Raw genomic sequence first — 13428 nt, 5'->3', positions numbered from 1 at the left:
CTCAAATTTATAAAGCTACAAGCCATTCCCCAATTGGTAAATGGATCCATATGAAGAAACAATTTTCAGATGAAGAAATTAAAGCCATTTATAGTGATATGAAAAAAATGCTCTAAATAAGTTTGATTAGGTAAATGCAAATTAAGACAATACTGAGGTACCACTTCACACCCCCCTCAGATGACAGAAAAAGATAAGGGGGCAGCTAGGTGGCACAGTGGATAGAGCACCAGCCCTGAATTCAAAAGGACCTGAGTTCAAATCTGGTCTCAGACACTTAACACTTCCTAGCTGTGTGACCCTGGGCAAGTCACTTAACCCCAGCCAGGGGGTGGGGAGGGTGGAAGATAATGATAAATGTTGGAGGGGATGTGAGAAAACTGGGATGCTAATGTATTGTTTGGTGGAATTGTGAAATGATCCAACCATTCTGGAAAGCAGTTTGGAATTATGGCCAAAGGGCTTTCAAACTGTGCCTAATCTCTTTGATCCAGCAGTGTCTTTATTGGATCTGTATCCGAAGGAGATCATAAAGAAAGGGGAAAAATCCACATGTACAAAGATGTTGCAGCCTTTTTTTAGTGGCAAGGAATTAGAAATGGCCATCAGTTGGAGAATGGCTAAATAAGTTATAGTATCTGAATGTAATGGAGTATTATTGTTCTATGAAAAATGATGAGCCGGCTGATTTCAGAAAAGCCTGGAAAGACTTACATGAACTGATGCTAAGTAAAGTGAGAACCAAGAGAATATTGTACATAGCAACAATATGATATGATGATTAACTGTGATGGTCTTGGTTCTTTTTAACAATGAGGTAATACAAGGCAATTTCAATAGACTTGTGATGGAAAAAGCTGACCACATCCACAGAGAGAACTATAGAGACTGAATGTAGGAGCACTTAGATGATGCAATGGATAGAGCACTGGCCCTGGAATCAATCAGGAGGATCCAAGTTCAATTCTGGTTCAGACACTTAACACTTCCTAGCTATGTGACCCTGGACAAGTCATTTAACCCTAATTGCGACCCCCCCCCAAAAAAAGAGAGAGACTGAATATGAGAAAGTATAGTATTTTCACTACTTGTTTGCTTTTTTTATCTCATATTTTTTCCCTCTTTTGAACTGATTTTTCTTGCACAATATGATGTATATAAAAATGTTTAGAAGAACTGCACATGTTTAATCTATATTGAACTATGTGATGTCTTGGGGGGAGGGAAAGAGGGAAAAAAATTTGGAACACAAGGTTCTGAAAAAGTGAATGCTAAAAACTATCTTTGCATGTATTTGGAAAAATAAAAAGCTATATAAAAATAAATAAAATATAACTGCATTCTTTTAGTCAATGTCCTCCCTCTCCCACCCCATAACCCTTGACCAAAAAATCTAAAAATGTGACTAGACATTCCTATTAAGCAGTCAACAAGTACTATACCTGTTGGTAATCAGGAGATGGAGGTAGGGGAGGGGAGAGAGAATGTTTTTTGAAGAAATATTTCCATCTGAAACCAAGTTGTTTAGCAGTATGCAAATGATAAAGTGTTAAATTTGGGACATCATTCCATCCAAATCAGAGCACACATTATGATGAGGGGAAAAAAACCAGAAATAATGAAGATAACAATTTCAACTTTACGCACCTTAAATTCTGCTCTCCTGAATCCTGCATCTTGGCTTTCTTCACCTGCAAAGACAAATTGATAAACGTATGCTAAGAAAGTGATTTTTCTAGCCTAGAGAGAATCTAGGGGCTAGAATAGTAAATTTTTACTGGAAGCCAATTATTGATTTGCTCATTATAAGATTCTATTTTGAGAATAAATTAAATAAGCCCAAGTATTTGTATACTATGATTAAATAAACCACTTTAACTGTTGATTGGATAAAAAATTTTTATATCATTGTGATTATGATTATCATTATTATTGTGCTTTTTGTAAAACTTATTTCAAAGCTAAACTTTCACCAGAAAACAAATTCATCTAAATTGACATTAAAGTACAATCACAGAGATAATTACATAGAATCATTACTTGGAAAAAACTTTAGATATTATTTCATCCCACTTCATTTTGAACCCCTACTCATTTTGGAGAAGAGAAAACTAAGAGAAAGTGATTTCTTCAGGCTCAATCACAGATTCAGGACTAGAATTAGATTTCCGCTTCTCATATTGCTGCTTTCTTCAACACTATATAGTCCAAGAAGATTTTTCTATTTGCGAGCGAAACAGGTATTTAAGTTGAAGGCCTACAGAATTACAATTTTCTAAGAAAGGGATACAAATTTTGATTTTTTTTTAAACCCTATAGAATCATAATTTTAGAGGAAGAAGGGAAAATCAATTAGTCCAATCCTTTCACTTCACAGAAAAAGCAGCTGAGACCCAAAAGGCCATAATGAGCCAGTGACTGAGCTAGTTCAAACCCAGGTCTTCAGACAAAGAAGTCAGGGTTCTATTTTTGCTACACTACACTGTTCCTCTTTTAACTATCATAATATGTTTTCCTCCAAAGTTATTTTAAAATTAAAAAAAAAATCCACCATTAAGTTTTGCCTTGTATTTCAAGTTTTAAAAATTAAATTAATGTTTATTCCCCTAACATGACAATTGCAGAACACAAGCATTATTATAGCAAGGACTGAATGATTTTGTCTTAGCAGTGAAGAGCTTAGCACAGACCTTTGTACATAATAAGCACCTAATAAATCCTTTTGTTAAGTAGCTACTGAATGAGGACATGAAAAAGAAAAGCACCTAAGCAGCATCATACAATATAAAGAAAATAATTTGAGAAATATACTAGGGACCATATTCCATAATTTCTTTTGCTATTCTATAATTCCTTCCATAATACATTTCATACTTCTAATAATACATTTCAATACTTCTCTCTAACACTACAGAAGTGTCATTCCAAAAACTCTATATTCTATTATATATTCTCTATATAACTATATTCATAGTGTAGAATGAGAACATTCTCATGTTCTGAACACTTGCAAGAATGAGACACTCATTCAATATTGAATTAGTCTATTCTATATTCTGAACAGCTCTGATTGCTAGAATACTCTACCTTGTACTGAGATAAAATATAACTCTTTTTGCCCCTAGATTAGATAAAATCTAAGTATTTTTCCAACTCTTATCAATGTCTATTTTCTCCTTGCTACAACAATGACATAGACAAAATTTTAGTACATTTAAAACATGCCTACAATGGGAATCTCTTATTGTACTTCACAGTAACATCAAAGCATGAAGATATCTTCTTTTTAAACAAATTAACAAAAGTACAAGTTACAAAACCTGAGAGATAAAAGGGCCTTCCGAAGTCAGCTAGCTAAACAGTGGCCACCCTGCTCTAGTGGAAGAACTCTAATGAAGGGGAATATACTATCCAAATGCTAATCAATAAACACAGATAAAATACATTTTGCTTAGCAAGCCATATTGTCATCTCCATTTTTTAAAAATAAGAATCAAAAGCTGATAAGATTAGAAGGGAAATAGTTAACGGGGAAAATAATTCATCCAGTAAGTTTCTCTGATGAAGGTCTCATTTAGAAGATATATAATGAAGTGATTCAATTTCATAAGAATAAGAGCCATTTCCTAATTCATTAATGGTCAAAGGATACGAACTGGTAATTCTCAAGGGAAGAAATCCAAGCCCTCTATAGTCATAAGAAAAAACTACTCAGATCACTTAGTAAATTAAAGCAGCTCTAAAGTTCTTCCTTATAACCACCAAATTGTTAAAGTTGACAGAAAAGAAGAATGATAAATTATTGAAGCTGTGGGAAAACAGGCATATAGATGCACTATGAATAGAGGTGTGAATTAGTTCAGTCATTCTGGAAAGCAATTTGGAACTATGCTCCAAAAATTATTAAGCTGTATACTCTTTGACCCAGAAAAAATGACTACTGATTCAATACCTCCAAGAGGCAAAAGAGAACTCTAATCATACAAAAAACATTTATAGCAGATATTTTTGTAGTGATAAACTGGACATGGATAGGTTGTCCATCATTTGGAAAATGATTAAAACAACTTATAGTAATGAAAGTAAAATAATAATATTGTCTTACAGGAAAAGATAAAAACAATGGTTTCAGAGAAATCTAGAAAGACCAGTATGAATGGAATGAAATGAAATAAAAATCAAGAAAATGGTTTATCCCAAAACATCAATCAACATTATAAAAACAGATTATGTAAAATGTAAGAAGTATGATCAGTGTAATGATCATTTTGCATATTTCTAAATACCTTTAATGGATGTCCTAACAGAGAACTGCTAGATTCTCTTATCTATTTCTTTATTCTGTCTTCTGATATATTTTGTTTGAAATATATGAAGAAAAAAATACCAGCCTCACACAAATATATAATTAGAAAAGGGAAGAGTATTTTGACAGCTTTTTCAGATAATTATAGACATTCTACTCTGGTACTATACCAAAACTACCCAAGTAATAGTTTAAGAGATTGTTACAATGTAGAACCATACACTTTTATATTAAAATTCACTGGACTATTTTGTATATCACATTGCATCATATTTTAATCATTTGGAAAATGCTGATTCACTGAGTTATAAAAATCTCTTCCATAAACTCACACATTTCATTAGAGAACATAAAAAAAGTTATATTCTTTAATAAATATCAGCACTGCTCTCATCAGAAATGTCTAGAAGCATTGGAAAGTTAATACTATGGAAGATAAAAATTTCTCAAAATTTTAACTTTCAAGGGGCAGCTCATTGGTGTAGTGGATAGAGCACCAGCCCTGAAGTCATGAGGACATGAGTTCAAATCTGTTCTCAAACACATAACACTTCCTGGTTGTGTGACCCTGGGAAAGTCAATTAACCCCAAATGTCTCAGCAAAAAAGAAAAGAAAAAAAAATTAACTTTCACTTGAAATACTGAATTTTATCATTAGCAAAAAAAATCCTAGAATTATTTTTCTGGGCTGGTGTTCTATCCATTGTGCCGTGTAGCTGCCCCTAGAATTGTTTTTCTTAAAAGTGAAAGGTGAGCTTCATTTATTTTTGAGAAAATAATCCAAAGTAAAAAAATTATAATTTCTGTTCCACAGGTGGCAAAAAGGCTAGTTAAGTCACTCAAATGCACAAATGCTTTGTCTCAAGAAAAACATTGTACTTGGTTGGGCATACAGCAGAACTGCACAGTTCCCTTGTTATCACAGATAATTTTAAAAATATTTGTACTCAAAGGTTGAGATTTAATGAAATTAATACAGTTTTGATGTTTCATCAAGGATTCTCTAAAGCAAAACTGGGGAAAAATGCAAAGTATAGTCCTGGTTTTGTGCTAAGAGACCAGAGGCTTTATCAGCCATTACCCCTCTATCTTCAGTGAAAATTTCAAGTTATTCCAGGTCAAAATCAACTTGCTGGAGAATTTTGTTTAAAAATGACAACAAGATCCCCAAAAATCTTCATTCTACCTTGGAGATACTATCAACTTGACAATCTACTAGTCTAACCTGTAAGAAAACAGAAGCTCATATTTGTTACAAGTTGTTTGTCTGAAATAACAATGACTCAAGTTCCTATGGTATTTTACAGCTTAGCTTACAAAGCAACAGCTGTAGGAGAAAAATAACTGGAATATTATTCTTTACAATTTACAGCTGGGGAAACCAACATAAAAGGCAAAATCATAAAGTAACAGAACCTCCCTGGAACGTGGTTCCAAAACCCCACTTGTTTTTCTTTATGTTTCAAAATAGTCCAGACATTTTGGGTGGATTTTTGGGGGGTATCCTGGTTGGTTCACCTTTATCTGGAGCAGTAAATTTGTTTTAAATATTAGCAAAACTGAGAATCTAATCCCTTGTAGAAGTCATTGAGAAATATAAAAGAAGGAACTTAGTCACCATTTGTTTTAAGATCTAATAAAATAATTCTGAACAATATCTTGAATTTCTTAAACCAAGCTTTTAAATAATTATCTTTAAGTTTAAAAAACAAAAATAATACTTACTGGCTGCTCTGGTAAATCCTGTTCCTCTTCCATGAGTACCACCTGTCTGGAATATGCTTGTGTGACTGGATTGCAAGTCTTCTTAGCAATCTACACAGTCTGTAAAAAAAAAAAAGGGTGCATAGCTTTATGTACTTGAAAAGTGCTTATCATCAAGGCCATCATGGATAATTTTTTTTTTTACCTATATTGCTCTCCCCACCTGTCCACATGAGTTACAATCTTCAAATATTAAACTTGCACGTGGTTTTTCAAAATAGAAAGTAGATTGTTTTTCATGCCTTACAAAAGCCAACACATATAGCCATTTCAACTGTAGTTAAATCATGGTTATGCTAATGCTTAATACATAAGACATCTTCCGGTGACAGCCATGTGCACAGAACTAAAATAAATTTCTTTAGGATTAACAGTTACATCATAAACGATAAAACTGGCCTACCATGCCAATAAGCAGTGATAACATCTAACCTGTTTTAATGTAGAACATTTATATAACTGTTACATCAAAAAAAAAAAAAAAAATCACTAAATAGGACAGCCTAGAGTATCAATTAAATGCTTCTACAACTAACTACACCTGACTAATTTAAAGTGAAATAAATCTTTAAATTCAGGCATATTCAAAATTAAATATATATATATATATATATATATATATATATAGAGAGAGAGAGAGAGAGAGAGAGAGAGAGAGAGAGAGAGAGAGAGAGAGAGAGAGAGAGAGAGAGAGAGAGAGAAACTGATAAATATAATTTAGGCATGGTTAAATAATGAATAATCTTTTAAGTTACTACATACAAATCACTACTTCAAGTTCAAGAACTATTTGACTCTGAGGTAAATCACTTCCATAAAAATATTCTCTTCAATTACTTGAGCAAAATCTTCCTTGTTTTAAACTCATTCACTGTACTAGTTTTCAAATTAGAAAATAGGAGTTAGAACAATAAAAAATTCTAACAACAAATTTCTAACACTATTTGATGGCAATAATCAACTTCAGTTAAGGAAGGAAAGAGAAGAAAGAAAGGAAGAGAAAACATGAAAAACTAGGTGCACTAAAGACATCATTTATATGTGAGGCAAAGGAGACTAGTTTCTATTGGAATGTGTATTTTATTTGCTAATCTTTCATTAAAATTTATAAACTCCCTAATTTCTTCTGCCAACACCAATCTCCAACTAAGAAAAGAATGGAGACTTACAAACATATTGGAACAAGACAGTATTAAAGTCCAAGGAAATATTCACAGGCTTCATATGACTTTTACTGTTATATCACTCAACACTGTAGAAAAAGTACTCAAAGAAGGGAGAAAAGGGAGAACAACAGATGTGATCACATGCAGTAATTCCTAAGTTAGCTTTATCGAAGCAGCTAGGTGGTACAATGGTTGGAACTTGAAATCAGAAAGATCTGCATTTAAATCCATCTGGGCAAAAGAAATTCTCTCAGCTCAGTTTTCTTATCTTTAATATGGGGTAATAACAGCACATATGTCAAAGGGCTGCTTAAGGAAGAGAACGTATAGAGTGTTTCACAAAACTTAAACTGTTATATGATTTCAGTTATTAGTAATAATATTATCACTACTGCCAATTATTTCCTGTCTCAACTTAAAGAATCCCACCAGGAAAGAAAGTTCAGTCTAGTTGAGTTTTCACAATCTCAAGACAGATTGCACAGAGCCTAGGTCAGCTCTGCTTGTGAGCACACTACACCCTCTGTAACTCTTTGGCTCAGCACTCTTTCAAAGAAGTAAGAAATTAGGTTTGAGCCAGAATGCAAACTCACCAGGATTCAGCTTCCAACAGATGCAGATGAAACTAATCTACAGGCAACTAAAAGTTGTCTCAATTCATAAGTATGACACTTAATAAATGCTTGTAGACTGTGGCCTTAGTTTTCTCATCTGTAAAATGAGCTGGAGAGAGAAATGGCAAACCATTTCAGTATTTTTGCCAAAAAAAAAAACTCCAAATAGGGATGTGGCTAAAAAAAAAAAAAAAATCTATCCATTTTAAGAATTAGTCTTACATAGCTAGTATTTTAAGGCCAGATCTGAACTCAAGAAGATGTGTCTATCTGACTCCAGGTCCCCAGTCAGAAAGGCCTGCTCTCAAGTTCCTCTTCTGACACATGTTAACTGTGTGACTCAGGCTACTTAACCTATCAGTATATGGGCCAACTGGGAAAGACAACTGCTTCTTAGTTGCAGAGAGGGTGTAAATCTGTACTGAATGCTTCAGCTGCACTCTAAATCAGTGAAATCTGAGGATTGGTCACAAAGATAATCAAAGGGAATGGCCTAAAATATAAGAAAGTCACATTTTAATCTCACTTTTAGATCAGATGGTCACATATTTTGATGTAAAAAGATGTTCTTTCTTCTCCCTGATCTCTTCCTTTTTAATTAGGAGAAGTTTTAACAGAAATTGTGGCCAAAAACTCATCTCTTACTATTACAAAGACTTTGGGGACACCTCCCCACCATTTCTGAGATTCTAGGTTCCTGTACACAGCCTCTCTGAGGCTGCTTCCAACTCTGAAATTCTGTGGTCATCTAATTAAATGAGTCATTTAACAAAATGTTCTTTCTAGTTTACTCATGCTTTTGAAGAAGATGAGGATGGCATCTGACCATTCTCAAGATTTACTGCTAAGGACCTTTGTGAAGAACATCTTTTGCTATCTAAATAAAGTAACAAAATTTTTTGGTCATATGGTGCATATATAATTATTTCTATGTCCTGAGACAAACCAGAGGCCAAGATGCTTACTCTGAAATGACATCTCCACAGGATCAGTCTCAATTCTCTAAATGTCCCTTTAACACATTCTATAAGGGAAGGAGGAGGAAACAGAATTAGCAAAACCAAAGTTCTAGCTTTTTGCAAGGTTTTGCATTTATCCCAAGTCAAGAAACATTTATTAAGTAACTTCTGTGTGCCAGGCAGTATGCTAAGCACTGCCAGGAAGGATGGTTTTCCCAAAGAAGGGAAGAGGTTGACCAGAGAATTCCCTATAATCTCTCAAGTCTGTCTTCAAAAAAATCTACCTTTAGGACCTGTATGTGCCAAAATGTTTGTGGCAGCTCTTTTCGTAGTGGCTAGAAACTGGAAGATGAATGGATGTCCATCAATTGGAGAATGGTTGGGTAAATTATGGTATATGAAGGTTATGGAATATTATTGCTCTGTAAGAAATGACCAGCAGGATGAATTCAGAAAGGTTTGGAGAGACTTACATGAACTGATGCTGAGTGAAATGAGCAGAAACAGAAGATCACTATACATTTCAACAACAATACTGTATGAAGATATATTCTGATGGAAGTGGAAATCTTCAACATAAAGAAGATCCAACTCACTTCCAGTTGATCAATGATGAACAGAAACAACTACACCCAGAGAAGGAACACTGGGAAGTGAATGTAAATTGTTAGCACTACTGTCTATCTACCCAGGTTACTTATACCTTTGGAATCCAATACTTAACGTGCAACAAGAAAATTGGATTTACACACATATATTGTATCTAGGTTTTATTGTAACACATGTAAAATGTATGGGATTGCCTGTCATCTAGGGGAGGGAGTAGAAGGAGGGAGGGAGAGGAAAATTTGGAAAAATGAACCCAAGGGATAATGTTATTATAAAAAAAAAAATTACTCATGCATATATACTGTCAAAAAAAACTTTATAATTATAAAATTAATTTAAAAAATCAAAAGGAAAAAATGTTTTTGACTTAAGTTCAGTATTATAAATATTATTTAATAAAGTGTATAAGCATAAACATATCCTCTCTTAATCATACCATGCATGGGGGTGGTGGGGGGCAATGAAAGGCAGAAAATGAATAACGTTAAAAAGGTTCACGGCAGAGAACAAAAGAACAATTTTAAAGGACATGAAGAAAAGATGGACACTCAAGATATAATTTCTTCTGCTAATATAAAAATTACTATTTCAGGAACGTATATAAGTATATATACTTTGTATTTATGCTACATATATTTATGTATACTTTATTGAAATAGTAATTTTTTTGTATATATTTTAAATCCTTCTTAATATTCTGCTGGGCCCATGATACTGTTCTCTTTTTTTATTTTGTATTGTATTTCTTTTCTGTTTTTCTTATTTTTTAAATAAAATAAATTTAAAAAAAAATCTACCTTTAGTTATAAGCAAGTCATTTTCTTCTATGAAAAGAGAGTAAAGGGAAAAGGAATAGTTCCTGAGATTATGATGACTTTCCACGAAGTTCACATTACTAATGGCAACTACTTAGTTCACCTCTGAAGTGCATACTTCATCACCTTTGAGATCAGATCAGACTGAAGGTTGGAAAAGCTCTTAGGTCTCCTTATCCAACACCCTCATTTTTTCACAGACAAGAAAACAGAGTCATAAAAGCTAAATAATTTGTTCAAGGTCAGCAGCAGGATTTGAATCCAGATCCTTCAACTCAAGCCCCAGGACTCTTTCCTCACATCTATTATCATAAATAAGAAGCTAGAGCTCCTCCACCTTCCATCTTTTCATCTTTGTTTTAGTGTACTTGGTTTTGCAATATAAAGAAAAGGATTTCACTCTATTACTTCATCCTGAATTCACAAATACTTTTGCCTACCCCCAATTAGAAGAACCTGAACCAACTATAAGGACTCAAAGGGCAGCATACAATAATTCTTTATGGGATTTGTTTGTTTGTTTTATACATTTACCTCCTAGGTTTGTTAAACATCTCAAATCCATTCTATGAAACACAAGTAGTTGATAGCTAACTATTATATTAAATTTCTAAATAAAACTGAATAGAAATAATAGAAGCTAGTTGCTTGGTTTTCAGTCTCTCATTCCTAAAGAGGACCAAAATGACATCACTATGTTAGAGTTACAGTGTGCCCGACTGTAGCTGGTCAGACCAATATAAGCTCAGAATGCTTTACCACAGGTTGGACATAAAGTCATTATAAACCTTTGGGGGTGGACTCTCTAATTTTGCATATCTTGCAATTTCTTTTGAGCTAATTCAATTCTGCTTTGCTCATAAAGCACAAAATCTTCTTTGATGAGGACATACTGGATGGTCCTGTATCCTCCTGTGTCAATTCTAAAGTTCTTACATAGAAGCTAATGTGATATTAAAACAAAACTTTCTCAGGTTACAGAAAAAAAAAATTATATATATATATATATATATATATATATATATATATATATATATATATATATATATATATATATCAGCCTTTTACAGTTGCTTCAAATCCCAGATTGAGAGGAAACAGAAAATAAAAGGGGCATCCAGGGAGATTCTTCCTTTTCTTGAAGAACTCTTTGGCATCTAATTGGTATCCACTAATTGGAAAGTAAGCTTGCCACATCTCCCTTGATTAAGAACCTTAGGCTTCCTGCTTGTACCTTTAAAAAAATTCCCTATTGTAGGAAGGAAAAAGCATCCTAATAATCTGGCAATCCTGCCTGATTTTGGTGCTAAAAAAAGCTCTTGAATGATCACTTCTAATGTTCAAAACACCAGAAATCCAGATTGTCCTGAACCCCTTTTCTATTTACTCTTCTAGTCTATAAATAACACCTGAATGGGGGGGGGGGAAGAAAGAAAGAAAGAAAAGAAAATAGTTATGTTTATTTGAAAGAAACAAAATGGGTAGATAAAAAGAGGAGTGATGATAAAGAAAATGATGTGAAGCAGACAGAGAATGTCAGTCTGTAGTTAAAAGTAATTAAGATATATTACAAATCACAGTATATGCTACTTAGAAACATAAAATGGGAGAGCTGGAAGGACCATTAGAGATTATTTAACCACTAATTTTTATAGGAAGTAAGGGAAAATGGAGCCCAGACAAGGCACATAATCAAGATTTAATAATAAGAGGTGTTTGGTTATTCAAATGCCTTATTTTACAGATGAAGAAACTGAACCAAAAAGGTTGTCCCTTTCCAGAAGTCAAATAATCAATAAGGACTTAAACCCAGAGTCCAGTTTTCCCGACACTTAGTCCGATGTCCTTTCCTATACACAATGCTGCAAAATTTCAATTTTAATTGAGAGGTAATCTTAAGTAACTAATGATACCTAAAAAAGAAATATCAGATTAAAAACCTGACTGAAATGAAAGACTAGTTCTACTAGTTCTAAATCTATGATTACATACACAAATACCAATCTACTAAGGGACCTAATAAGTATTTACACAATGCTAAGTATAACACATACAAACATAAAAAGAAGACTCTCAGCCCCAAGAATCAGGGGATCAGCAAAGCTGTAGAGAACAGACACAAATAAAACAGAACACAAAGTAGAACATGAGAAGGACAAATACAAATGAGACAAAGTTCTAATAAAAGATTTGGGAGACACAGAACCCATAGGAAGTAGTGGTAGTTAAGGAAGGCTTTTTTGAGAAGATGACTAACATCAGAATTAGGTCTGGAAAGTGGGACTTCAAAAGAAATCGATGAAGAAAAAGGGAGTATATTCTCTAAGCAAGGGGAGGGGATGAGCCTTGCACAATGTAAAAAAAAGCACAGAAACAAAGAATAGAAGAGGGGCAAAGTATAGTCCAGTTTGCTTAGAACATAGATTGCTTAGAATCAAATTGTAGAGAGGTCTAACAGATGAACTTTGAGGTTCTTTTCAGCTCAAAATCTATATCAAAGTACTGTGATACTGTATTAATTCTTTTTTCATAAATAAAGAAAATAAAATTGTGCTTACCCTTTGACGCAGCAGTGCCGTTACTGAGTCTTTATTCCAGTGAAATCGTGGAGGAGGGAAAGGGATTCACTTATGTTCAGGGATGTTTGTAGCAGCTCTTTTTTGTGTTGGTAAGGAATTGGAAATTGAGTGGATGCCCATCAATTGGGGAATGGCTGAACAAGTTGTGGTACATGAAGATAATAGAATATTATTGTTTTATAAAAAAATTTGAACAAACTGATTATAGAAAGACCTGGGAAGATTTAGATGAACTGATGCTGAGCGAAATAAGCAGAACCAGGAGCACATTTTACACAATAACAGTAAGAATGTGTGATGATCAACTATGAAAGTCTTGGTTCTTCTAAATAGTTCAGCGTTCCAAAGCGATCCCAATACTTTGCATAGGAAATGCCATCTACATCCAGAAAAGGAACTAAGGAGACACATGCTATATTCACTTCTCTCAACGTGATTCATAAAGATATGTGTATTAAAAATAAACTAACTACCTGCCATCTAGTGGAGAGGGTGGGGGGAAGGAGGGGAAAAGTTGGAACAGAAGGTTTTGCAAGGGTCAAAGCTGAAAAATCTTGTAAATAGAAAGCTATAATAAAAAGAAAAATTTAAAAAAAAAAAAAAGGAAACTAAAATA

The 13428-nt window shown here is 33.6% G+C and overlaps 1 protein-coding gene across 3 annotated transcripts in view; it reads right to left on the bottom strand.

Annotated features, from left to right (window-relative positions):
- The window catches only part of EYA3 (EYA transcriptional coactivator and phosphatase 3), an 88766-nt gene that overhangs the window by 52548 nt on the left and 22790 nt on the right, over nt 1-13428 (bottom strand). For all 3 annotated transcript variants that reach the window (XM_074305627.1, XM_074305626.1, XM_074305625.1), the window contains exons 2-3: nt 6032-6130; nt 1648-1691 (exon numbers count right to left, since the gene is read on the bottom strand). In XM_074305627.1, the coding sequence (XP_074161728.1) occupies nt 1648-1691; nt 6032-6064 (77 nt within the window). In that variant the 5' untranslated portion in view covers nt 6065-6130. The remainder of the gene's footprint in view (nt 1-1647; nt 1692-6031; nt 6131-13428) is intronic.

The sequence above is a fragment of the Sminthopsis crassicaudata genome, chromosome 3, assembly GCF_048593235.1.
Source record: "Sminthopsis crassicaudata isolate SCR6 chromosome 3, ASM4859323v1, whole genome shotgun sequence".
In the NCBI taxonomy this organism is placed as follows: domain Eukaryota; kingdom Metazoa; phylum Chordata; class Mammalia; order Dasyuromorphia; family Dasyuridae; genus Sminthopsis; species Sminthopsis crassicaudata.
This window is presented reverse-complemented; position numbering and strand designations above follow the sequence as displayed.